Source organism: Rhipicephalus microplus, chromosome X (genome assembly GCF_043290135.1).
Source record: "Rhipicephalus microplus isolate Deutch F79 chromosome X, USDA_Rmic, whole genome shotgun sequence".
NCBI lineage: Eukaryota > Metazoa > Arthropoda > Arachnida > Ixodida > Ixodidae > Rhipicephalus > Rhipicephalus microplus.
Genome location: NC_134710.1, coordinates 175545458 through 175572891, shown reverse-complemented (window position 1 = coordinate 175572891; position 27434 = coordinate 175545458). Strand labels below are relative to the sequence as shown.

The 27434-nt window shown below is 47.3% G+C and overlaps 1 protein-coding gene across 13 annotated transcripts in view; it reads left to right on the top strand.

The window, feature by feature from the left end:
* Window positions 1–27434, top strand: part of LOC119177204 (dipeptidyl peptidase 4) — a 522011-nt gene that overhangs the window by 401294 nt on the left and 93283 nt on the right. Inside the window, exon 1 of one of the 13 annotated variants that reach the window (XM_075878253.1) lies at window positions 366–472. The exons of 11 other annotated variants lie outside the window; for them this stretch is intronic. In XM_075878253.1, the coding sequence (XP_075734368.1) occupies window positions 407–472 (66 nt within the window). In that variant the 5' untranslated portion in view covers window positions 366–406. Of the gene's footprint in view, window positions 1–365; window positions 473–27434 lie in introns of those variants that run through there. One more of the 13 variants, XM_037428619.2, reaches the window with a different exon arrangement.

Below are 27434 nucleotides of genomic sequence, written 5' to 3'. Positions count from 1 at the left end.
GTCCTCTGGGCCTAAGGCGCGCATTTTTCATACATCGATTCCATTTTATTTCGCCGGGTACAGATAAAAGGAAAGAGGGATAAATGGCAGCCGCCGCATTACCGCGCCCCAAATTGTGACAAATCGAGTGAAGCTGGAAACTTGTCACACCGAAGCCGTTCATGAAGCGGCCAGTGGACGCCCCCCTAAAGTGACGGTTGGCAAAGTCGGCATCTCGAGTGGAGCGGCCGGACGGCCAGGTGCGGAGGCCCGGGATGAGGAGGCGATGAGCACCGCCACCCGGTCCCGCGGGGTGGCGCCACCACTTGTGGCGCCTGGTGGAAGGCGTGCGCATGCGCGCGCTCTCCAGCCGTCCGCCCGCGGAGCACCGTGCAGGGAGACGGCGCGGACATGTTGAAGCGTCAGCATGACTTCGTCCGCCGAGCCGAAAAAGAAGCCCTCTACCGCTCCGGTGCCGCAGGACCCGAATGCGGTAAATAGAAAACTCGGTCTGATTTTTCTTTTTTACTTTTTTCCTCCTCTATTTCTCGGACGCGCCTCCGTTGCGAGGCCTTCGCCGGCGCTGTTGCCGGCTTCGGCCTCGCGCTCCTTGCATTCACGTGTCGTTGTTGATATCGAGAAAGGGGCTGGGTCTCTCGGGTGACCGCTCTCGCGCTAGCCTCCCGCCGCGCGCGTTGCCACCGCTTTTCCTTCCTTACCTGTTCGGGTGCGCGCGGGCACTCGTTTTTAAAGAGTTTCTCTCCGCCTACTTACCAGCCTCCCAGGCGTCTCGCTCACCGGCGCTGGTACCTGATGCCCAGATCAACCGTATTGACGTGTCTCCCCAGTGTAGCATGTGTTCACTCAATCTTCTCGTTCGTCCAGCCATGACTGTTGCAGTTGTCAGTAAACGACATGTGTCCATTCGTCTAATAGTTTCGAGGGCTCAAATAATTTACCTTTCGAAATCCCCAGTATACCCATCTACGTTCTCACGATGATAATTCAACTGCTCTTGTCGAGAATCAAAACTGTAGTTCTTCCCAAAGCAGCAAAAAATGAGCGGATGCGTGCACTTGGATTTGTTGGACAGTTTTGCTTTGCATGCTAACGCGGACAAAACTGGATGCACACTCCATTCAGAAAAAAAAAAAAATCTGCCTTGTGTGTTTTGTGGATTACCGTTGTGACACATTTACTAATATTTTCGTAACATGGAATGTCACTAGCACAAAGCTCTACGTTGTTTTGATGAGTCCGTGGCGTGTATGCGCTAGTTTCAAAACAGTCCCTCAGCAACACTTTCGATCCTTTCACGACGAGCCATTTGCGACAATCTGGTAAACTGACGCGCACCTTGCAATCGATGTGAGTTTCGCAAATCAAACATGGATTTTTTTTACGTTTTTATTTACCATCGAAACATGTGGGGGAAAAAACCTAAGGCGTGCGCGACAGCGATTGCTTTGTTCGCCGCAACAACACTGTTTCACCGCGCGGCTTTGTTGAGGGCTTTTCCTCAATACTCTAATGCCTAACAGAAAAGCCTAAGTTTCGACCAAGTTGAAGTGCTTGTTTTTGTTGTGTGTGGAATGACGAGTGCCCTTCATGCAGTTCAGGGCATGTTATCTACATCTGTTGTTTATGCAGTTCGCGCGTTTCTAAAAACAAAGCATTCAAGATGTTTTGTTCCTCGCTCACAATCTGTCTGCGTGGCCTGTATTTTTTGTAACCTGTCCTGTTATAGTTGATATGACGTTGGTGATGCATATCTTATATGTGTGGTTTCTGCAAGGTTGAACCCCATTCCGTGACCCTGGTTCAATTTTTATGCTTTACCAGGATGCCAGCTTAAAACGTCATGTAATGGTGATGTGTTAACTCCTACCGTGCTCACGGTAGACTTGTCCCGACACGTCCGAGCGAGATATTGCCTCATTTATTAAGTGCACCCAAAGAATATGTAGAGAAAATTTACCAACGCCTGTGCGAAAATCTCCATTTTCAGCAAAAATACTTCGAGCTTTAAAATGTTCTCGAAGGCGTGAGTAACGTTGCTTAAAGTCGTTTATGCGTTTTGCCTAAAACCTATCTTCCTGTTGGGCATATCTGTACATTCAAGCAGCGTCTAAATAAATCCTAATATAAGAAGCCATTTTAAAATTTTGTTGTATTTAAGGGCCCTAAAGACTTGCCTAAGATCCCGCCTGAGTTCACAACACCACACCACGAGCCTAACGCGGGAGTTGCTTCACCTAATGACAAGCACATGCTACTTCTGCGGAAGTGTGGATGCTTTGTTTTCAATGCTCTTATTTTTCCTGTTCTGTCTAACTCGCCATCATCGAACAGTGGAGCCGCATAACCGCTGCGTTTTTGCTAAATGTGGCCCACCATTCTGGAACCATATGCCAGGCCCAGAAAGTGTGCTAGGAGGATCGATCTTTCTTTCGCAATACCATCGTGAGACAATTATGAAGTGGCCATTTCTGAACGCGAACGTTATTCTGCAAAAAAAAAATGAAAATTGAACGTCTGTCCTCATAGCTCTCAAGCGCATGCTTCTGTCGGGGTCTAATGAGTAAGTGCAGAATTATCGCGCACTAGTTTATCGAGCGACCACTTGTTCGGGACTATCGAGACGCGCCTTGTGTAAATCGATGTTTAATTCAGCGACTAGGACGGGTAAGCGTTCTCCGACGACTCGCTATCTCTGCCTTCGATTCGCTCGCTCTCTCACGCTTCCTATTGTGTTATTATCCAGCAGCGTATACATAATCCACGCGTCTTGTTTTCGGGGCTACTTATAGACCACCGCCGAGCAGGCTTTAGAGGTGCTTCGATGGGCGCGCTCAGAGCGGGCCCCTTATCTGCCGCTTGGCGGCCGGGTCGAAAGTGCATGATGAACCTGCTCGTGAAGGCGGATTTGAGCCACCTTCCGCCACCGGCCAATGTTTTTTCTGTTTTCTCCCGTTTTGTTTATTTTTTTTTCGCCCTACACACCGAAAACCCCTCCCGCGGCAGCCTTTGTCCCTCGGTCCCCCCCTTCAACCCAGTTCTCTTGAATTCGCGCGTCGTCCCCACTCGCCAGGCACAATCTCCTGGCACGGCGCCAGCACCTCTCGCAGCTGAACGAAGGTGCCTCGCCGGATGGAGATGCGTGAATAAACAAATGACGCTCTGTGCCATCGTCATCGGCCTGTGCCATCCGTTGGCCGAGTACACTTTGCACTGCCTCTATTATTCGCCCTCAAAAGCTTTCCCTCCGGTGGTCCCTTTTTGGCGAAAAACAGCTTCCTTTTGTAAAAAGCGCGCTTCCGTTCCTGCATGTGCTCTGTTTCTTCCGCTCGGCGTTCTAAGGTTTTGGTGTGTTTCTTTTCTTTCTTTTTTGTTTTGTGCAGGTGCCGCTGAACGTTGAAGTAACGCAGACGAATGCATGGATTCAACTTAAATTGACTGTATTGGTGAATTTGAAGACAAAGTGCTCGCGCGCCCGTCCACCGGTGCCTCGAAAGGACAGCTATTGTTCGGTTTTTTTTTTTTCGTTTCGTCGTAAATGCCTTCTTCGTTCAGTCCATGGCGAGACTGCTGACGCCAGTCGCTAATGGCTCAAACTTTTCTAGACACTGAAATAACATTTCTCCACTTCCGTTGAAGAAAAAATAAATACAACTGTCGGCAATGTTTGCCCTCTGTTTTGCCGAGTGCTAATGCTCAGCTATACATTTTTTGGTCGGAGTGCCGTTTTAATAATCCTGTAATTATTCTGGTGAATGTTGTTGCTTTCACTGTACAGTCTCAAGGATACATAATATCGATATATATGTGTTTTTAGTGGAGATGTATACTGTAAGAAATATAGAACGGAGACTGAAGGAAATTGGTGAAGGAAGTTGCTTAATGCATGCATAGAATAACGCTTCACTGTATCCCGTAATTTACGCTGTTCGATCACCTTCCAACCGCAACAGAAACTATAGTTGTGATTATCGCGTACACAGGCCAATCTCGCACTTCGTCAAACAAGTGCACATCAATAATGATAGTAGTTGTATTACTGGCGTAGGCGGGCCCTAATCATAAACTTTTGCAAGTTAAAACGTTTCCAACTTCAACCCTTTTATTTTTCTGCAAGTCCACTCCGCCACAGAGTCTCGTTCAGGCAGCAAATTCAGCCAGCAAGTGTTAAAAATGGTAGCTTTTTCTCGTGAACCCCATGTTTCCACAAAAAAAAAATACACGCCAAGATTTTCATGCTACACGGCGTATATATGAAGTTTTCTTACTTCCGCGGTCGCGCTGTGAACGGCACCTGCAACCAGTGTTATGATTACAACAGTCACGTAAGAGTGCAAGTACAGATTGTGCGGACTCCTCGACTGACACACACTGACGTGCAGAATAGGCTGACCTAGATCAAGATCCCGCATTCTGTTGTACTTGACCTTGCGGAGAGGCCACTGCGTCACTCCCGTTCTTTACCTGCCTTCGCGATCGCCTCCTCCGGGTCACGTATTTTCTGTGCCCCGCGAACATGTGGGAAAATTATTTTGAAGGTCACTGTCATTCATGCCATCAAAGCTACTCATCGAACGTCCTTATAAAAATGTACCCTATTGGAGAAAAACAGTGCGCTGATAAAAGCCAGTCGATACGCCCGCTCCGCTCTTAAGATCCTGCGAGCGTTGAAAAGCTGTCGATATTTGTGCTTGTTTTTCCTTCCGTGCACCCTTTTCCCTCGCCGAACAATTGATTCACGGTTTTATTGACATGTTCCCTCCGTACACACGTGGTAGTGGGTGCATTGGTAGCCGCTCGATGGCAGCCGTCCCCGCACCGACTCATAATGATCCAAGCATGTTTCCGCGCGGCTATTTTGGCGCCACACGAGAACGAATTGACCGCGGCTGCAGACGCAGCAGCGTCCGAGGCTCAGGACCGTTCCGGTGTGCGTCCCCAAGCGCATCACGTCTCGGAGGTTTCTGGGCGCTGATGGGGGGCAACCGGAAGGAATGAACGACGAAATGACGAAGGTGAGGAGCCGGTCACTTTTCGTCAGCGTTGCGGTGTCGTGTGCCTCGCTTCCGTCCGGCTTGACTGCGCATTGAGCGACAGACGCCCGAATCGAGAGGACGATTCTCTATTACGCATATACGCTCTTCCTGCTTGACGTCCATCACGCGATTCTGAGTCGCTTGGTAAGAAATTAATCGTGGCGGCGTGCTCTTTAACTGCCACCAGGGCCGGAAGCGAAGCTCAAAGGTTATGAGACAATGTCTGACCTTGGTGAACCGTAACTTTCGGCGCTTAGCAACCGTGCCAAAACGAGAATGCATCCTGCCTTTGAACTTAGACTGCCCAGCAGTTACAGGATACTGACTGTAAAATTTGATTGAATATTTTGTGCGTTTGTATGATTGTTAGTTTGTTGGTTAGTTTATATGTTTGTTGCTTTGTTTGTTTTCGCAAATTGACAGCTTTCTTACTGTACACGTTTTTTTTTCTTTTTTGTTTTTTGTTACGAAAAGAACGTTTATTTACCCAGTATTTGGCATTGTCTATATAACACTGTTACCACACTGGGCATCTTCGCTAGCAGTTGAATGAACATGATCTGTATCGCCTTTTTGGAGCGCGATTACCTCGCCACCTCAAGCTGCGAATGGTAGCCCATCACCGTTCAGAAATTTGATCCGAATCCCGCTTCACTACGATCTTACACGCTCTGCCTGATTGACTACAACGATGCTTTCAGTGAGCGTGGCTTGCATTAACGAAGTTGTTTTGGCGCTACATCAGTTGAAAGAAAAATGAACGTGATCCTGCCCTGTGAACGGGAGTGTTCATCGAAGCTCTGTCAAACACCACGCACAGTAAAAGGGGGGGGGGGGTATTATTTATTTAGAGTAATGGTAAAGATAATCGCTTTTTGGTCGCTGTGGTCGACTGATTGGTTCTGTGACCATTTTTAGCAGGGAGAATCGGTTCCTTGCGTCGAGCATTGTTTGCACGCTGTTCTTTTGGAGTCTAGTTTCCGTAGTCTCCCCACGGCAGTCTTAGAATGAACTGAACGAGTTGCTAGACGGGTCTCTTTTTTTATACTTCAATGCGGCAAAACGAATTCGGGGAGAAGTAGGAATCGTTTGACATCGTTCTAAACCCTCGTATGAAGCGCGAAGCCGTTGATCTTTACCGGGAACGCGTGGCAGCGTGTTCCCATTTTCAAGGGTTCCTTATAATCGAGCGTGTGGTTTTGGTGCTTTTTTTTCTCTAGTGGAACAAATTCAACGTTATATGTTGTAAGCCTGATTGCAAATAAAAACGTCCCGTTAGCTTTTAATTGTTAAAGACCACCCAGACGTCAAATATTAGTTGTAGCGTTGCAGTCCACAGCATATGTCGACTTGGCTGTCCCACTTCTCCGAATGCCCTTCTTCAGCTGCATATGTATTTTTCCTGCATTACAATGCGAGTTTACAACCTCCTGTTCGAGCTCAGTGGGGCACAAATGGTTATGAAATATTGCACATTACTGGCCAAAGAATCATCGATTGGTTGGACAATGTCGCACATTGTCGGATATTTTACTGAATGGCACAATGAAGTACGCGCCGCTTCTCGAAATAAATAGCCGGGAGCTATGGCCCGTACGTACAGGCTGTTTCACACTTACAGGGAAATCTGGAAGCGCGTGACATGGCGATGCGGCCAGCACTGCAACCACGCGCCGCCAGCCGCTTGCGCTGCGTGCAACCCCGTCGTCTGCTACGACGGCTCTTGCTTGCCGCATCGCAGGCCAGCACGCGGATATCATTGTTACTGCAAGAACTGGGCCGATAATCTGCTCTAAACGTTGTGCGACTCCAACCTCTCAGCCTTTATTTGTGGTAATGGGCTGCTACAAGGACAATTTGACAGCATAGCTTGTTTGCTCTCTCAAAACGACATGGTGCTGCGTGCGTTTGTGATTATTTCTTCACTGCGTGTGCACCGCAGTACACTTGGACGAGGAAGACACGACAATTAGCACGCAATGTGCGTTGTCTTGATTTTACTTTGGATAAAAAAAGCACTCAATGGTAAGAGTCGTACTGCTGCGGTTGCTTAACACGATAAAACAAACGGGAACAAATTTAGGAATGTTTTAAGTGAGATCAATTAAAGCCTGAACGTGTTTCTTTACGACGACATTTCATTACAACAAGACTCGCTAGCCGGCTCCCAAATGTAGTGTAGTTTTTACAACAGAGTTTAATAATCTTAAGTCGCTCTTTTTCTGGTATACAAAACATGGTAAACTAAGCAAGCAACACAGTACTGCTTTTTTTTAGACAAGAAAAAAATGATAAAACGTACGGCAGATGAGCTCCTGCTTTGTTCAACTCAATCTGGATCTCGTGATGCCACACCCCCTTTGTCAACAATTGGGACATGCTGCGGTGCAACACATCGCTGACACCATGTATTTACTACAGTCTAGAATGAGCGCCGTGATCGCTACCGCTGGGGAGACGAACTTGGAAGTGTCACGAGTGCATTTCGGAGCCAGGAGTGAGTCCTTCTTGTCGGGATCAAATATCGTCATGTGGTTGTTCTATACTAAATCATTCCTGAATTCGTTGCCACTTGTTTTGTTTTGTTAAACCCACACCGCTACTCAGTAGTTAGCACTTAGTACTTTGCTTTACTTAAAGTCAAATAGAGACCATGCACAGTGCATGCTCATTATCGTGTCTTCCTCATCCAAGTGTACTGTGGTGCGCACACAAAGAAGAAATGTTCGTGAACGCACCCAGTGTCACAATGCTTCGATAGAGCAAACAAGGTATGCTATCAAATACTGTTTCTAGTGCCCCATCATCTCGAATAAGAGCTGAGAGGTTGGCATTGCACAAGTTATAATGCAGAGAAGTGTTGAACATTGGGCAAGTTGGTACGGGAACGTCTGAAAAATAACTGCGCAGCAAGGCGGGGAACGAAGAAAGCATGCGCGAGTTTGTCGTCCCTTGTTTCTTCGTGACCCATCTTGCGTCGCAGATTTTGCTGAAAATGATCAGTGCAGAGTATCGGCCCAGTTCCCGCATTGACAATGATATCCGTGCGCTGGCCGACAATGCGGCGCGCGCCCTGCCGTAACAGACGACGCGGTTCAACTTTCAACCCCCGAAACGTCTGCGCACGCGTGAGCTCCTGCTGGTGCGTGATTGCAGCCCTATAGTCTCATTGCCAATCCAGATGCTTCTAGATTTTCCCTAAGTATGAAGCAGCCTGTACATACAACGCACTACACATTCGGAGAGTGCGCTGAAGTTTGAATGCGTGATCAGAAGAATTGGCCGCACTGTGGCTCCTGCTATCAGCAGGAAAGGAAACTAAGGAATGTCATTTGTCTTCTGCTGAGTTAGCCCATCACTCGGAGTTGCATAATAACAGCTTAATGATGAGCTTTGCGGCAACTACAACACGCTGCAAGCGAACTGATTCCGCCAGTGCAATTTCCGCCCGCGTAATAGGCATCATTCTTCATAAACATGACGTGCCGTCTTTCGTCACGGCTGTTTGGATTGGCAGAGCGTGGCTAATCAATAACCTGTGCTGTGGTTCCTGATAACTAGGCTTTCGCTGATTGCTTATCGCTTATAGCGCGTCGAAGCTAGACCGCTCCGTGCGCGAGATGCAACGGAGCTGCCGTTGGCAGGAGGAAATAGGCGACCGAAACGAGATAGACGTCCGGCTAAATCGATTAAACAGCCGCGCTATGCGCCGAACATGTTCGATCACAGCATGCGTATGCGCAATAAAAGCCTAAGACCACAACAATTTTTTTTGTTTTGTTTTGCGGGTATTCATTTGGACACGTGGAAAAATCTCAAGCCATACTTATTGCACCGAAAAAAGAAAAGAGTGAAACAGTGGCCAAATTAGTTTTTTTCTGTGATAAATGCGTTATTGGTTAGCCGCCTTCACTATTACGTCCGCGAACGTCCTGGTATACTCTAGTGGCTACTGCGTTTGTGTGGCTGAGCACGGAGTCGTGGGTTTGATTCCCACCTTGCAGACCCTACTTCAACGAAAATATAAATAAGCACACATTGCTCTTGCGTCGGTACTCACTCTCTAATTGATCCATGGCCGTTCACTACGGTGTGCCTCATAACCAACTGCGTAGTTTCGTGAAATAAACCCCAAGATAATGTTTTTTCAAAAACAAATTGTCCGTTGTAACTATTTACCAGCAGCTATCTCCATGCGTTTGGCAAATGAGCTGCTTAATGAATTGCTTAGCATTGACAAAAGAGCTGCTCAGCGAATTCTGGCTTCAATGATTTTAACGTGCGCTCTATACCCCAGTGTGATTAGGGTAATTGTTAAACAACTAGTCAGATAAGCGAACACGGAAGCTACCATAGACTCCAGGGGGTGCAACACACGTCCACTTAGATCCATCGGCAAGAAAGGCGCTTGTTCGTTTATTTTTTTTAAAGGACGTGTTTTCATGGACGTGCACAAGAACCCCAGTCGTCGCCGTCGTCAAGTTAATCCTGCGTCTGTTACTAAACAGCTCTTCTTTTGTTTTTGTTTTTCTCTCTCTCTACAGGGCTTCATTATTCGGGCTTTCACCGACGTTCGCTGTTCTGTTGTGACAAACTTCTGCAAACTCGCGAGAGCAGCATCGGCGAGTTCGAAATTTTCGCGCAAACTTCATGCGACACCAACGTGAGCGAACTAACTTCATAGAAGTATGATATCAGCTGCAGCGGCTAACTCTTTTAATTTTTTTTAAATATTCGCGTTTGCTGAAGCAAGAGCGCGTAAACAAAAGCAACAAGTTTATTGAATTTGAGCGGCGCGAACACGTCGTTCCTTTTTTTATTTGTTCGCCCGTTGGAGAACGTAAACAATCTTTTGGTGGAGGCTGCTTCCGCCCAGGGCGCAAAACTTGCGAGGAAAATCTGCGTGTTGCCGGGCGCCGACTAACGAGGAAGCCGCCACCTCAATCTCTCGCGCACTGCATAAGCGTCCCCGATTCGCCGACATAGCAGCTGTGCTCAAGCCACTGATGAACACCAAGTTGATCAGAAGCTAGCCGCGTTATTAACGTTGTGTAAGCTGTTTCGTAACGCGAAAAATAAGTTAATTCCCTTCGGCAATCATGATTATTACTCACCTGGTCACGTGGAAGCACACTAACGCTCACACGTCGTACGGACGCACGTCGTTGTGCTGATAACATGGGAGGCAGCTCTGCTCCGCAGGACGCATCTTCCCGAGTGTGTAAACCTGTCAGGCTCTCTCGCGAAGTTTACGCATGGTCCGTCTCCGTGGATCAGTGGCTACGGTGCTTCGCTGCTGACCGAAAGGTCGCGGGTTCGGTGCCGGTAGTGGCGGTTGCACTTCGGTAAAGGCGGAGGGTTTGAGAACCCGTGTGCTGGGCGTTGTCAGCGCGCGTTAAAGAACATGCACAGTCAAAATTTCCGGAGTCCTCCATTACGACGTCTCTCACGATCACATCGTGGTTTTGGGACGTAAAACTCCAGGTATTATTATTATTATTATTATTATTATTATTATTATTATTATTATTATTATTATTATTATTATTATTATTATTATTATTATTATGCTCCCGCGTGCGCTGCTTGTTTTCCAGCGCTGTACAGAGTTTGCGCGTTATCGCACCTAATTTCGCTGAAGGAAATCCAAGTTGCGACGCCGTGAACAGACTTTTGAAGTGTGTTCGACAAATCGTTTTGCAAAGACACACCGACTCCTCCTCTGGCCACACTAACGCTCGAGACAGAATTAGCCTTTGCGGTGCATTCACCTTCAAGCTCACATAAGCGAACCCTAACGCGTGCGGATAGACCCCCATGCGCATGAACGTCGTTCGCATTGGCCAAGGATTATTGCATGCAGTCATCCAGAAAGAAATGTAAACATGGCAGACACCTCCGTCAGATGATTCGCTCTAACACGAAAGTGAAACGTGCTGTCGTAGAAGAAGTGCTTATTCAGTAGTGATATATTTCTACAATTTTTATTGGTGTTTAGCAGATATAGCACCGTTTGACGGAGATGCAACCACGCTGACACCAAGTGGCACATCTCCATCGCGACGACTAACGCCCATGATCATGATTTTATTGTCGTGTGCTGAAAGCTCGTACTTTCGATACCTGCAGGTGCCGGAACTTTTTCCGATAGTTTTTTTTCTCTTACTCATTCGTTGGCGTCCATTTTCTCAAAGTCAGATCTGTGGTGGAAATTCGTCACTGTAGCCTTGATGAACTCTATCATAAAACGCTTTGGTATTAAAGACAAAACAGAACTATGGGCATGGAGAGAAGTATACCTTAACTTCAAGATACGAAGATATCCTTGTATTTGATACCTTGTTCAAATCAACGAGCAGCATTCGATATGCGAATTATTCTAGAGGAAATTTGAACAACGCAGAGAATTTCGAGGGTAAAATTGTTGTCAGAAATGCAAATTCACCCCCGAAACATAATCCTCGCTAATTTGAGTAGAGGCATGTGGCGAAGCAAGTCATCTCAGTTTTCGACTTCGGCATGGTTAGTGACAGTTATCCTCACCACATAATCATATGCCCCGCCGTGGTGGTCTACCAGATAAGGTACTCAGCTACTGACCCGCAGGTCGTGGGATTGAACCCTGGCTGCAGCGGCTGTATTTTCGATGGAGGCGAAAATGTTGTAGGCCCGTGTGCTCAGATTTGGGCGCACGTTAAAGAACCCCAGGTGGTCGAAATTTCCGGAGCCCTCCACTACGGCGTCTCTTATATACATATGGTGGTTTTGGGACGTTGAACCCCACATATCTATCAACACATAATCATACGTGTTGTTTGAAAGAGAGTCGCCATTGGCGCTTACTGCGGTACTATAACACGCAGTGCGTCCTGGTTGGCTGCGGTCTGAAGACAGCAGTTGCTGTATACGATCAGACGTTACCACTTCAATTTTTTTTCTTTGCGTAATGTGTTGCCTGTCTGAGTACCCAAGGAAAAACTCACTCTAACAATTTTTCGCTCGCGTGTTCAATGAGTCTCATAAGCAGTTTCCGTACTGCAGCGTTCACTAATTAAAATCGTGATTTGCCTGCCTGTCCCACGAGTTAGCTGTGTAAGTGAGACTTTGACTTGTAGTTTCGGGTTATCCGCTTGAAATTTTTATGTGTCCTTCAAATATCTGTTTTGCTCTGTTAAGCCGTTGGATTGTAGCAATAGACATATGTATTTATTTATTTATTTATTGGTTTGTTGCCGCTAGATATTCACTACCATGCACCCAAAGCTTCGACATTCGGGCGCTGCTACGGAGGATCGAGCTTGCATCTTTTTTCTAACCCCCACTTTCATGTCCTCGCGAAAGCTGTCGCCATGGAAGCTCCCAAACACGAACCCATGCCTGCATCATCCGGCATACTGTCTAGCTCTAGACGTCTGTAGCATATGGCCTTGTTACTGCTAACACATTTATCCAGACGCCGTGGAACAGGTTCTCAACATTAAGGCACGAGCTGGCAAATCACGCCACGCCGTGCCTTCTTAAGGTCACGGGTTGCGGAACGCTAATACTGAGAACAGTCCCCAAGGACTGCTGGATGTACGTACGCGAAACCGATCTGTGTGTGCTCACTTCGGATGAGAGAACGGTCCGTGTCGCATTATGCCGCGTCGTGTACAGGTACGGAAGGCATGTACGCGCGTACGTATTTGCACTGCAAATGGAACTCCCTCGTGGCGAAAGAAATAAAAAAAAACCGTCGCAACTTTGGCTTGCTTCCTCTCTGTTCTCGTCACTTACCGGCCGTTTCAACAAACAGTACGGTCGTGATTTTGATATCTACGTAAAAAAAAAAACGAAGGGTAAGGAAATGAATGTACAAGGGTGACATAAAGTGCAGCTGGATCCACGCTGCAGCATTCGTGTTGGTGCAATTGCGCAGCACAGAACCCACGTGTATGGCCAGAGTCCACTCGGCGATATGGATATATAGGCCACGCGTGCGTCGCGTTCCATTCCGGCTGGCGGGGGCTGCATGTAGACAAGGAGCGGGCGTGCTCAGGAATGGAAGCTCTATCGCCACCTGTCAAAGCGTCAGCAGGTGGGGCGTCCTTGGGCAGCCGTGACGCGATCTGTTTGCTTCCGCAGCCGCGTGGGTCGTTAATTACGAGCGTTGCAAAGCCGAGCCTGCCCGTTTCACTGGCGGCGGGTCAATACTATCGAGCAGCCAGGACCCCCTTGTGCACTTCGGGGCGCTTTGTCCGTAAGGTAACGAGAACTGCCTCCCGTTTCGCCGTTAGTAGCTTTTTCCCGTCCACAAACGACACGTGCGCCGGACAGTGCGCGGAATAAGGACTTTATGGATATGAGCTCGCAGTATTCTTCCACCACACCGTGTATTCTGGTTGCACGTGGTACGTGTTTCTGTCATCGGCTTAAATGACCTTCGTGAAATGGAACGAAAAAAAAACTACGAATAACGCCGCGATAACGCACGGTCGAAGCGAAAGCGAAATGCTGTTTGCTTATACCGCATGGTTCGGCTTCAATCGCTCGTTTCTTGCTTCGTTTTTCTTCCTCTACTTTCCCCTTTCCGGTGACTACTGGCCGACGCTGCAGAACCAAATGGTAGCGTGTAATGGATCTTAGCGTGTAATGGATCTTAAAAAAGGACGTATACAGTAAAATTGTGAGGTGCTATTTGTGAACACCACAAAGAGTCGACGCAAGTGGTGACAAAACATACAATATTCGCTGCGCATACAACAATATTTTTTCAGGAGTAAAGAGCCAGACAAAAGAAGGAGCCCTCGACGTAAGAAACAGCTGGAGCATGCGTTCATTTCGAGAAACATTGATTTGATTGATTCATTGATTAGTGGGGTTTAACGTCCCAAAACCACCATATGATTATGTGAGACGCCGTAGTGGAGGGCTCCGGAAATTTCTACCTGGGGTTATTTAACGTGCACCTAAATCTCAGCACACGGGTTTACAACATTTCCGCCTCCATCGGAAATGCAGCCGCCGCAGCCGGGATCCCGCAACCTGCGGGTCAGCAGCCGAGTACCTTAGCCACTATACCACCGCGGCGGGACATTTTGAGAAACACAGACAAGCGCAGACTGATTTCCGGCGCAAAGCTAGACTAACGATAACCATCTTGCTTGTTGCGAGTGCGAACCGACCCTCGGGAACAGCGGGGGCTCAGCGAAAAATAATTGAAACCTTAATTCCGCCACGTAATGCGTCTGTCTTTTGGGTAGAATTTAGATGGCTCACTTTCATTTGTCTTGCTTGTTCTGGTTCATCTAAACATTGATTGATTGATATGTGGGGTTTAACGTCCCAAAACCACCACATGATTATGAGAGACGCTGTAGTGGAGGGCTCCTGAAATTTCTATCTTTAACGTGCACCCAAATCTGAGCACACGGGCCTTCAGTATTTCCGCCTCCATCGGAAATCCAGCCGCCGCAGCCGGGATTCGATTCCGCTACCGGCGGATCAGCAGCCGAGTACCTAAGCCACTAGACCACCGCGGCGGGGCGGTTCATCTAAAAAGCACGTCAGACGAAAATTAGAGCCCGTCGTTTTTCGTACTGTAATTGTTTTTCCTCTCCTCTCAAGTTCCTTTCTCGTTTTCGTTGGCAGCCTTTGCTGTTTACCATTCTGTAAGCCACTGCTCCGCGCCTGTTTTCACTGTTTTCCTACATCGCAGCGCTATTTCGACAAGCAAGGTAAAAGACAATAGGGAGTTTTAGAATAGTGCACCGCGAGCCCTTGCGGTGCGGTCGCTGCCACTGCGCATGCGTCGTAACGCGAGTCGGCGTTCGTGTTCACGGACCACACGCAAAAAAATCCGAAATTGCGTGCGGCAATGGCAGCCCGCATGTGGCCCGCAAGCGCTGCTTTCGAGGCTACGGTGTCGGTGCGATTGTGCGTTGTGGTTCGCAGCAGGGCAAACGCTATTCTAAAACTCATATGGCGCCCGGTACACCCGCAGCGCTTGCAAACGGTATTCTAAAACTCCCTAATACTGTCGTGGCGGACGCACGATGTAGCACGTACGTACATTCGGCCAAAGCTTTAGTTATTGTGCGCAGCGGCTACATTTTTGTCTGCCAGCGCGATATTATAGAACAAGGTTGCTGAAAAATAGCTTCGTGAATATGTGCTCCATGGGCATACATTTGTCCTCACCTTTTTGAAACTTCATTCAGTAGTTTGGCAAAGATACGCAGAAAGAACTGCCACTCTTGAACGATAGCTAAAAATTTGGTCGACTGCTCCTAGGCATCAAAGAGAAAAGTTATTCGAGGGGTCCGAATAATAAAAATGAACTAAATTTGTTGTAGCCTTATTCGCGCATCGGGCTCAGTTCTCTGTGTGCGCGCATGTCGATAAATCAAATAAGTGGTCAAAATTACAAGCTCGAGTGAGTACTGCTCACCTTTTGACAGTGACTGACCGGGAGAAAATTGCTTTAACTGTCTTAGTTGTGCCATATTTTTTAAGTGCGTGTTACTATACTTTTTTTACGAGCTATAACTTTTCTTTGTCGAGAAAGCACGCGTGGAATTCATGCACGACCGTTCGTCTTCGGGCCTGATTCGATGGTCTGCGTCATTTTGATCGTGCCGCACACAGCCCCTGCTGCGTTTATTGCCGCAACGGCTGTTTATCGTTCGAGATTTGGGGGCGAAAATTGGATTGACCTAAAAAGGAGTTGAACTAAAGCGATACGAGCTTAATTTGCTTTGAAATCGCACCTCTTTGCATCCGCCAGTGTTCTGTATGCCCGTCTATATCTCGACAGTGCACGTGTGTTGCATTGTGCAGGTCCATATATGTATCAAATTATGGATAGCGTACAGACCTGGAACCGTGACGTAATGATAATGGGCTAAAAGAAAACACTCCTTCGAAAGAGCATGTACATTGCGATTGCATAAAACAATTGATATGCTTTCAGTGGTGCGAATTCATGCCTTCTTGCGCAGGGCATGCTTTGATCGCCTATGACATTTTTGGTCGCTTTAAATACTGTGTAAGAGAACGCGTTCTTGCAATACGCGATTGTCGGAATTAATAATTTAATATTTGGTGTCTTTGGTGACGGGTGCCGTAGTGAAGGGCTCGAAAAATTTAGACCTTCTGTTGTTCTTTAACGTCCATGGAAATCGCAGTGCACGTGAGCATCTATCTCCTCTGAAATGCAACCCCCGCGGCCGGAGTTGAACTTATGACCTTCCGGGCAGCAGCTGAGCACCAAAACCACTGGTCCACCACAACCGTCCGCTGGTTCTACGTTCAGTCAGCTTAAACATGGTTGCGAGTTCACGAGCGCATGGATTTTTCCCAAAAATGAAAAGCGAGTTCCTTGTTAGGGTGTTCGTTACAAATATATTTTTAAGAAGTAATGATTCATATGTACGTGGTTAGAAGCGATGCATATGAAGGCGACCTCTTTTTAAGGCGCTTTCTTTTCGCTCTTCGCCGTTGACTTGCACGTTTCTGGCCGCCGTTGTCATTCTGTTCGAAAAGAACAAAGAAACCAAATAGTTCACTGTGAAATACGGCCCACGTGTGTTCTCAGATGTGCCTAGGTCATTACAAAGCAATCATCTGTCAGCACGTCTATGTTATACGAACCGGCAAAGTTTCATTTAGACCTTGTAGTGACGGAACGAGTTAGTGCGTGCTAAAACAAAAGCGATGTCACGACTACCGTTCAAGTAAGTTGAATAATAGTCAGCCCTTGTTTATGTTGTGAGCTACTCCGAACAACTTGAATAGTTCAATATCATTATCGTAACGGATGCGTAATGCAAGACTCCTATCTTTATATGCCGAACTTCTTGATTACATGAGCTCTGTCAAATTTAACAGCAAATGCGTTGTTGTGTTGCGAGGAATCTTTTATAATGCATTATTAATGGTAGCATGTTGTCTACCATCAGGCATAAAATAAAAAAAAACACGTCAACGTCACGTACACTTGCTCGCTCTTCGCCTTTCTCTACAAGAGTGAGGAGAAGAACAAGACGGGAAAGGGGGTGTTCTTTGGTGTTCGCGTTACGGGGCAGCAAACAGCACAGCTGTCAGGTTAACTTGCTACGTCCGATATATATATATATATATATATATATATATATATATATATATATATATATATATATATATATATATATATATATATATATATATATATATATATATATATATATATATATATATATATATAGCAAGTTAACCTGACCGCTTTGCTGTTTGCTGCCCCGTAACGCGAACAAAGAGCGCCCCTTTCCCGTCTTGTTCTTCCCCTAAACCGATGGCACCCTCCGTGATATCTGAGTCTTGTTGATTGAGTCCGCACCGAGCACCGCTGATGGTTGCCAAGCTTCGTCCTTTGTTAGCGATCTGTAGCTGATCGAACCGATCGGGGTCTCGCTTGTGTTCTCGCTCTTTAACCGCCCAGCCCACGCTTCCTCTTGGTGCCTCATCCACGACTCCGTGCAAAGAAACCTTTCGATCTCGCTCGTTTTCTTGTCCTAGGTCGAACCACAGGGCTGCTGCCCAAACGGGCGGGGCAGAAATGAGACTTTAACGCGCCCTGATCACTCAGCTGGACATTCGCTCTGCTAAAGACTGTGTGATCCTCGCAGTGGCCGCCGCGTTTACTGGGTATGCCCTCATTCTTCGCTATACCGAGCCAGTGTCGCTGTAATGGAAGCTTCATCATCGAGTAAAATGGAACACAGACGTCGTCAGACCGCTACTGATGGTTCAGAATCAAGCTCCACCTTTCTTTATGTTGTTTCTTTTTTGTCAGCGGGCTTCATCTTGTGTATTTCAACCGAGCCTTCGGATGGCCGTCCAAGTTTAACGCCTGTAGTTAGGACGAGAAACAAACTGCCTGCGGTCCCCTGATAGACCCGTGTGCTTCTTGTAAGGAAAGTATGGGCTCCAGAAAACGACCGACCACGTTTGAGTTATACGCACAAGCGTTGCGTAAATGTTACACGTGTATTACAAATTGTCAACGCTTCTAATGTGAGCCCCTCACATTCCAGCTAAGCCTTGAGTTTACTATTACAAAATACTGTGCAGCTCTGTTTAATGTTGTGGCCCCGTCGTGGTGGTCTAGAGGCTAAGGTACTCGGCTGCTGACCCGCAGGTCGCGGGATCGAATCCCGGCTGGATTTTTGAGGGAGGCGGAAATGTTGTAGGCCCGTGTGCTCAGATTTGTGTACACGTTAAAGAACCCCAGGTGGTTGATATTTCCGGAGCTCTCCACTACGGCGTCTCTCATAATCATATGGTGGTTTCGGGACGTTAAACCCCAAATATCAATTAATGTTTACTGTTGGGGGCTATGCGAACAGTCACACACATGAAATAAAAACAACAAATAAAGGGGGGGGGGGGTTCACTTCTGTAATTGAGCGTGAATGTCCGAACAAGACTGGTGCACATGCGGTATGCGCGCCATATTATTGGAGGTGATCTGCTGGCGGTACAACCACTGATTTGCGGCGGTGGTGCAACCATGAGCTGCGATCGCTCGTGGCTTTGTGCGCGCTGTGTCACCGCGCGCCCTCATAGTGCTGGAGGTCACCCGATTTGATTGATTGATGATTGATATGTGGGGTTTAACGTCCCAAAACCACTATATGATTATGAGAGACGCCGTAGTGGAGGGCTCCGGGAATTTAGACCACCTGGGGTTCTTTAACGTGCACCCAAATCTGAGCACACGGGCCTACAACATTTCCGCCTCCATCGGAAATGCAGCCGCCGCAGCCGGGATTCGAACCCGCGCCCTGCGGGTCAGCAGCCGAGTACCTTAGCCACTAGACCACCGCGGCGGGGCCACCCAATTTCAAGTTTACAGTTTGCGCTGACGCGAGCACTAGCACGAAGCGTTCGCATTCCGCGCAATCACGCTGTACATCATGGCAGCGTTGTTTCAACGAGTGCTCCTCCTCGAGTGTTCGTGATCGATCGCCTCTTCGTTGACCACCATGGGGGCATTAATTCAATCAGTAAGCGAATGTAGGCTGCCGCTATTTGTACGGCTGATGAAAGTGCGCATACTTCTTCTATAGTACTTTGCCATTGAGTTCAACATTTCGCCTTTTAAATGAAACTGTGACTTTCCTTTGCAAACTTAAGTAAACAAAGAAGAATTAAAAAGCGCGCATTGATTTTTTTTCATATCGCTACCTTGTAGATTATACCTTCAGAAACTGGGGCAAAAATAATAAATAGGGTAGACATTCCCACCCGTGTAAATCATTTCAAACTTTCTGTGGACATAATTTTAGCTCAATATGCTTGCGACGGAATTATTCGTAGTGCCTCACATGCACGCCGCGGTAGTCTAGTGGCTAAGGTACTCTGCTTCTGACCCGCAGGTCGCGGAATCGAATCCCGGCTGCGGCGGCTGCATTTCCGATGGAAGCGGAAATGGTGTAGACTAGTGGGCTCAGATTCGGGCGCGCGTTAAAGAATTTCAGGGGGTAAAAATTTCCGGAGCCCTCCTCTATATGGCGTCTCTCATAATCATATGATGGTTTTGGGACAATAATCCCACATATCAGTCGTAGTGCCACACATATTAGCAAACAAATGATTGATATGTGGGGTTTAACGTCCCAAAACCAACATATGATTATGAGAGACGCCGTAGTGGAGGGCTCCGGAAATTTCGACCACCTGGGGTTCTTTAACGTGCACCCAAATCTGAGCACACGGGCCTACAACATTCCCGCCTCCATCGGAAATGCAGCCGCCACAGCCAGGATTTGAACCCGCGACCTGCGGGTCAGCAGCCGAGTACCTTAGCCACTAGACCACCGCGGCGGGGCATATTAGCAAACAAGGAAAATTGCTTCAAAGAATATAACTGCGCTAAAGACGATTACCAGGAACGAAGTGTACAGGACGATCGCAGACAGACAACTGGTTTATTGAAACATACACTACCGTTATGAAACAAAGTAAGCGCATGTGCACTGACAGACACGACCAGTACGTGACAAGCTGCACCCCCTTTCCCCCACCCAGGAATCATATCTACCAAAAAGAAAATCAGCTCTTTTCAAGAAAGATACACAAATGTGTCGCTGACGCACTTATCAGGCCCGTGTTTAACTATCCAAAAGGCATCCAGTAATTTTCTTCCTCTTTGGCTTTTGGCTCGCCCTATCACCTGGGTGCTACTGAAGATGGGCTTGCATCCCAGCGTGCATGCGCCACAGTGAACTGGTAGGTGCTTCCCACTTCCGTCTCCTAATGAGTTAGCATGCTCCATCAAGCACTTGTTAATACACCTTCCGGTTGGCTCCACATAAACCATTCCACAGGTCAGGGGGAATTCGTAGACCACTTCAGTAGTACGGGGTACGTACGCACGTCTGTGCCTAATATCACATCTTCCATTGTTAACTCCGCTCGCGTTGGACATGGCACACAAACGCGACAACTTGCAAGGTGCTGAACAAACCATATCTACCCCGTATCTTGCCGCCACCATTTTAATACCATGTGACACCCTGTGTATGTATGGCATCACTTCAAACTTCCGCCTGCACTCTTCTCCAAATCTTTTTCTTAATTTTCTTTAGAATTTCCGTCGGAGGCCGTGGTATGGTGGCATATGACCCTCAATAGTGATTCTGCTACAGCCTGAAGCAGCGTCTGTGGGAAACCTGCATTTCGGAGACGACTCACTTGTGAAGAGAAAATATATTATGCTTTGTGATGACGTGACTTGGTTAAATATCACTTTAAGCATGACACCACGATGTCCCTGTTCACAAACTTCGAGTGAGAGGAATCAAAAGGCAGATGTGTGTTGTTCTTGCGTAGCGAGTACGACCAGCACAAGTGCTTGGTGTCTTTGAAAAATAGCTTTAAATCTAAGAACTGCAAAGATTCATTGTTGGGCAATTCAAAAGTAAAATTCAACTTGGTTGCTGTGGATTCAAAATACTGAAGAATACGCTTCGCTATCTCTTCGAGGTCATCGTTAGAGTCAGGTTTTACGGGTATTAAAAAGTCATCTACAGACACGAACAATGTAATCGTTGGTAAGCACCCGAGACAACGAACCATCTTTATCAGCTAGATATATCTCAGCGAGCACTGGCGCCACGCAAGACCCTACGCATATGCTTCGTTTTTGTACGTAAAAGCTCTCCTGGAAACTCACAATCGTAGAGGTCAGGTATGTCTGCAGCAGTTCCAGCAGTTTATGTGGCGCAGACCGTAAGGTGTATTAAGAAGCGTTTGGTGGAGCATGCTAATTCATTAGGAGACGGAAGTGGGAAACACCTACCAGTTCATTGTGGTGCATGCGCACATGGATGCAAGCCCATCTTCAGTAGCACCAAAGTGATAGGGCGAGCAAAAAGCCAAAGAGCACACAAAATATTGGAGACCTCTTGGATAGCGAGACGCGGGCCTGATAAGTGCGTCAGCCATTCGTGTACCTTTCCCGGAAAGAGGGTGATTTACTTTTTATTAGATAAGATTCTTACGGGGGGGGGGGGGGGGGAGCAACTTGTCACATGGTCAGGACTGTAATTTTGCGCGCGCGCTTAGTTTGTTTCATGATGGTGGTGTCGGTTTCAATAAACCAGTTGCCAGTCTGCAATCATCCTGTCCACTTCGTTTCAGATGCCTCGTCCTTAGTGTAGTTGATTCATTGATATGTGGGATTTAACGTCCCAAAACACCATAAGAGTATTAAAGACGCTGTAGTGGGGGGCTGCGGAAATTTCTATCACATGTGGGGTTCTTTAACTTGCACCGAAATCTGAGCACATGGGCCTGCAGCATTTTCGCCTCCATCCAAAATGCAGCCTCTGCAGCCGGGATTCGATCCCGCGACCTGAGGGTCAGCAGCCGAGTACCCTATAACCACTATACCACCGCGGCGGGGCGTCCTTAGCGCAGTTGTATTCTTTCAAGTATGTCTTATCAACTAGCCCCCAACTTGCACTTCTCAAGGAAAATTACACTTCAGTAATGATCACGAAAGCTATAAATGCGCTGACGGTGGTGACATATAGCTAACATGCATATCTAACCCTAAAAGGCCGCCGCCCACCGTGGTGCTAGCTGTTACGGTGCTTGGCTGCTCACCTGAAGGTCTCGATTTCGATGGAGAAACAATGCAAAGAACAGTCATGTGCTTAGGTATAGGTGCACTTAAAAAAAACCCAGGTGGTCGAAATTTCCGGAGCCCTTCACTATGGTATCTCTCATAATCATATCGTGGTTATGGCTCGTAAAACCTAAATAATCATTATTATCAATATTGTTATATACCTTAAAGTCCATCCTATGAGCGCTTGCGTGAAGGTACAGGGCTTTTTAGGCTTTTGGGGTCTACACTACAGGACAAGTACAGCGTGACGATTACATTCCCATTTCCTTCTTTTTCACGTTAATCAGTGGTCAAATAGGCATTCCACCCGCGTTACTAACAAAATCAGCCAGCTGTGATTGACGGATGAGAGCAGTGGTAAGGAATCGTGCGTAAGAAATGGCTGCATTGCATATGCAGCCCGAATATGCTTCAATCGTCTGGTGTACTTTATTCTAGCGAAAAGAAAACAAGGCTGTCTTCACGATAATTGGACTCGGCGCGTCCTGTTTTAATATTCCGATCGCCTGGGGTGTGCGTGCTGGCCTTCCCTGCTGTCTCGTATGCAGCCGTTAATTGCACCACTCGAGAAGGCTGCGGTGGACGAGCAACGAAGCAGCCTGCGGCGTTGAAAGTCCGAATTAAGCCCCGTCGTCGCGAGAACATTAGCGCGACGTGCGCGTCGGTAAACGCCCTTTCGCGTTCAGCGCCACCCCGTGTGTGCGACGCTTTGCCAACGCTGCGCTTTATGTGCTTCAGAGGTTGCGCGTCAGGTCAAAGCCCCGGAAGCGTGGCACCGGAATGCGACACGGCGCGGAAATCAATTTGCCGCGCTGTGCTCAGCTGTTGCCCCAGCCCGGGGCGCACACGTTGTCGGCAGTGCAAGTTGCTGCGAACACACACATGGCGAGTGCAACCAGCTGACGATGCACGGGAAAGGAGGAGGGGGGGGGGGTGTACTGTGTGGTGGTTTGGGTGGGTCACAGGCGGTTTACTGAACCCATTTGTTGTCTAAGAAACATGAACGTATACAACGTTGCAAAGTTTTATTCAGCTTCGGTCAGTGTGTGACCCGTTTACAAAATTTTCAGCGCCATATTCGTCTCTAGGTCAGCCGGATTATCGTGCGGATAAATTGCTGCTGTCAGCCGGAAGCGCTATAACATCACATGCTTGTTGCGGAAGGGTCGGCTGTACGACTCTTACCGGTATCAAGTTTGTTTTTGTTTTTTCGTCCACTTTAATTTTCATCTATGCACTTTGTTGAAAACTAACTTCCCGTATGCTTGTTTTTTTTTTCTTCGTTCTATATGTCCAGTTCACACGGCCGGGAATGTGTGGGTATTTCTATGACGTTCCTCTTTTCTGCGCTCTTAGCACCACGGTGAACTGGCGAACCATCTGCCTCGGAGTTCCAGGCAGAGCGGCGCAGGTGGTCGTTTTCTCAGCGCTCCGTCGAGAATATTTAGCGCGTAACAAACGTCAGGCACATCGTTAACGCGTATTCGCGCCTGTGCAATTTTTCACTCTCTCTTTGTATAACGAGAATTTGTCTGGAGGATTGGGAGCTCAGTACAATAGCAATGCTGTCACTTTTTCTTTATATTATTAATGTTATAATCGTCAGCACGGTGCTTCCTCGTCGCTATACATTCGCACTCCGCTGAAAACTTAAAAAAAGATTAACTCGTAAGAGGATAGTATTCGGCCGGAACGCTATACAGAAGTGCTTTGGAAATATTAACTGCGAAGTTTCCTGAGAGCTATGTTTTCAAGGTCTACACTCAGACTTTCTCTGTTTGACGTGATAATAGCCAGAAATAAAAGGCTTTCTTTAGAAACATACCACGCCACCTGGCGAATCGCACAGTTCCGCTACTTTGGTGCAGATCGCGCATATATATATATATATATATATATATATATATATATATATATATATATATATATATATATATAGCTTTCAACAGATTTTTCTTAAGCTTTTGGTCTATTCGCTTCTACAGCGTTGCACTCGCATACTGCTTAAAGGGGCCCTGCACCCTAAATTATGCATGTCATTTTTATCGTCCGTTTGCTTTATATAGTTCTTGATGAGTGCTGAGGCACCAGTGAAAATGGCGAGAAACAAAAAGTGTTTCATGTCTTGATTTGTGCCCGAAATGGGTTTCCACGCCTAGCGAAGCCTTATACATCAACGATTTCTTCTAACGGAAGTTAAGTATCGCTCTGTCAACGCTGTTCACTTTGACTGGTGAAAAATAAACCTATTGCGCAGGCTTGCGTTGAAATCATTGTGAGGACTATACAAATTTCTAGGTGTTTAATACTCGTAAGAGCTGCTAAAAGTACACTTATTTGTGAATCAGTTTCAGTTTTAGTGCAAGTGTGATGCTGGCAGCACTGTCGAATGATCTACAGGGTGGACGCGCGTTGCTCATTTCACCGCGTTTCATCTGCGTTCCTGCATGACCCTCGTTGCTGTCGTCTTCGCGTTGCATCGGTCTCGGAGGCTTCCTTGGAACATTTAGCTTCTTTTTTAATTCGAAACAACGTATGGCGGGTCGCTTCGTCGTGGGATCTGGCATTCAAAGCTCGTTCAGTGTCAGCAGCCCATCGCTTCTTGCGCGTTTTGATCTCCCGTTGGTCAACATAGAGTCGTCTGCTAAATTTTTGGGCACCGAATTCGTCAGAAAGTGTGGGAACTCCTTGCAGTAGGAACGCCACCATGCAGCAAAATGTAAGCCGCGTTTTGAATGGAAGCAGCCAGGGTCAGGCGGTGTAAGTGAAATACGAAACGGGGTGCCAATTTTTGTTGTATGGTCTTATCTTGAGATGAGAAGTTCTATTGGAAGTTCATTTGCATTCATTTTAGGACAATGCAAGGAGCTTAAAATCTGGGGGCAGGATCCTTTTTAAGGCTGGCTGGTGGTGACCGTGAAACGTGTCCATTTTTCAAAGAAATGCGTGGACGAGCTTTAGCTGTACGAAAAATGCAGCAATAATGACCGTTATTATTCGGTGTTACTCGGATACTCAACGTGCAACCATGGTTTGATAAGTACTTAGCCTTCAAAATAAAAACGAAAAAGTTTAATGGTGTCAATTCATTTTTCAACATAGTCCTCTTTCAACTCTATACTCTTGACCTGGCGATCATCGAACTTCTTGAATCCCGTCGGGAAAATGTGTTTTTTTCTGAGCTACAAAGTAGGCTTCACAAATCACTCTGTTGACTTTTTCAAGTTGGACAACAAGAAGAAATCGCTCGTCTTGTTTCCCAGCTTGAAAAGGTCACTTGGTGCCAAATCTTCAGAATGTATACGCTGGATGGCACCACTTCGTAGCCCAGTTCGACCAACTTGGCCCTGGCGACGGCGCAGGTGTGAGCTGGCGCGTTGTCGTTCTGGATGAGCACCGTTTTCTTCACCTAATGTAGTTTTTTTTTTGTTTTTTTGCAATTCGGCGTCGAATCGATTCTATGATTTGGCGTAGTAGGCTCCTGTCACCTTTTTGTCCTTCTCAAGGTAGCCGACGAACATCACACTTTGAGAATCCCAGAATGGTGGCCATCACCTTTCCGGCTGATGCGACAGTCTTCACCTTCTTCGAAGCAGGTTCTCATGATACAGTCTACTGTTTCGACTGTTGTTTAGTTTTTGGTGTGTACCAGTGGATCCATAATTTGTCGATAGTCGCAAAACAATGCCGGAACTTTTTTTTTGGATTACGCTTCAAACACTGCTCTGAAATGGCCTCACGGACGCGCTTGTTGTGCGGACTGAGCGAACGCAACACCCGTCACGCCTACAGCTTTCTCGTGCCCGAAATTTCATGCAGGATATGACCCACGTGGTCTTGTGAGATGCCTACTGTTTCCGCTATCTCGCGTACTTTCAGTCAGTGGTCTGCTAATAAGAGGTCGATGATTTTTGCCATGCTATCGGCCGTGGTAGCCATTTGCGGGGTCCCTGGGTGAGGCTCATCCAAAAATCGACTTGCGAGCGCGTTTAAAGTCGAACTAATTTTGGGACGGTTGCCATCGAATTATAAGACTCACCGTAAACGGCATCCAGTCACTCTTTGATTTCGCTGCACGATTTCTCTTCCGAAGACAAGAATCAAACCAAATCACCAAACGATTTTGCTCTTTTCCCTTTTTTTAACGGACAGGCAAAAATCACCTGCTTCCTCAAGCATCCAAAACAAAGCCGCGAACCCGACTCGACTGGACCTTTGCGTGTGTCCCTCTAAGAGAGCGTACTCAATGTCATTTTATGTCGCACGCGATAGCGTCGTGCTTTCGCTGTAAGGTTAAGTACTTATCGGACCACCCTTGTATTGAAGAAAGTGCAGCAATAATCATTCCTGTATCTGATGCACGCATCGTCATTTTGAAGTGGTACATTCACCCATTATCAACGTATCATATACAGCATTGCGCAATGACAATCCAATGAACAAGATGTCCAAGTGAGACTATAGTCTCCCCTTCCACCGGTCACTGCGTCGAGTACTTAGTAGCGTATACTACCTGCGCGAAGCGCGTTGGCACTGCGGTAAATCACCAGCTGCCGCCCAGACACTCGCCGTGCTCCGTGCCGGGGCGAACGCTGCGAGTCGTCACGCCGAACAGCGTCTTCGGACGAGCCGGAATAGCTGGGGCACGACATTGACCCGTAGATGCGCGCGTCCTAAAAACTGCCGCTGCTATTTCGGTCCTTTCCTTATCGCGCTGCCAGAAACCAAGCGACCCTGCAACGCGTCCCTATAGGTGTGCCAGTCCGCTGCACGCTTGGGTGTATACAGTACGTGCGCATAATATGACTCTGTCGCCTCGTAACAAACGAACCCCGCCTGACTGAAATGGAGTAGCCCCGCATCTATTGTTCGACGCTCGCTTGGTGCCGGGCTTCATCTTTGTACTATATGCCATCATGTACCTTTCGTTTCTTTTGAGTAACGGCTGCGAAAATGCATGCAGTTCGCCGTTGTTGTCGATAAGGTCCTCAGTTCTTGAAAGGCACGGTTGCAGTAATGCATACGAAAGCGGCAAAGCAACGTACATGTAGTGCGATAGTCTCGACTTGTTTCGCGTGCCTGCGTCTTGCGTGCAATGATACTCGAGCATGAGAAGTTGCCGCTGTGCTTTGCGGAGAGCCTCTTCACGTTCGTTTCCGTTTCAATGTCGAACATCAGCGCTGCTTGCGTGGGTTTCATAAGACAGCCGCAGAGAGCAGGCAATCTCCCGTTGATTCTTGAAAAGC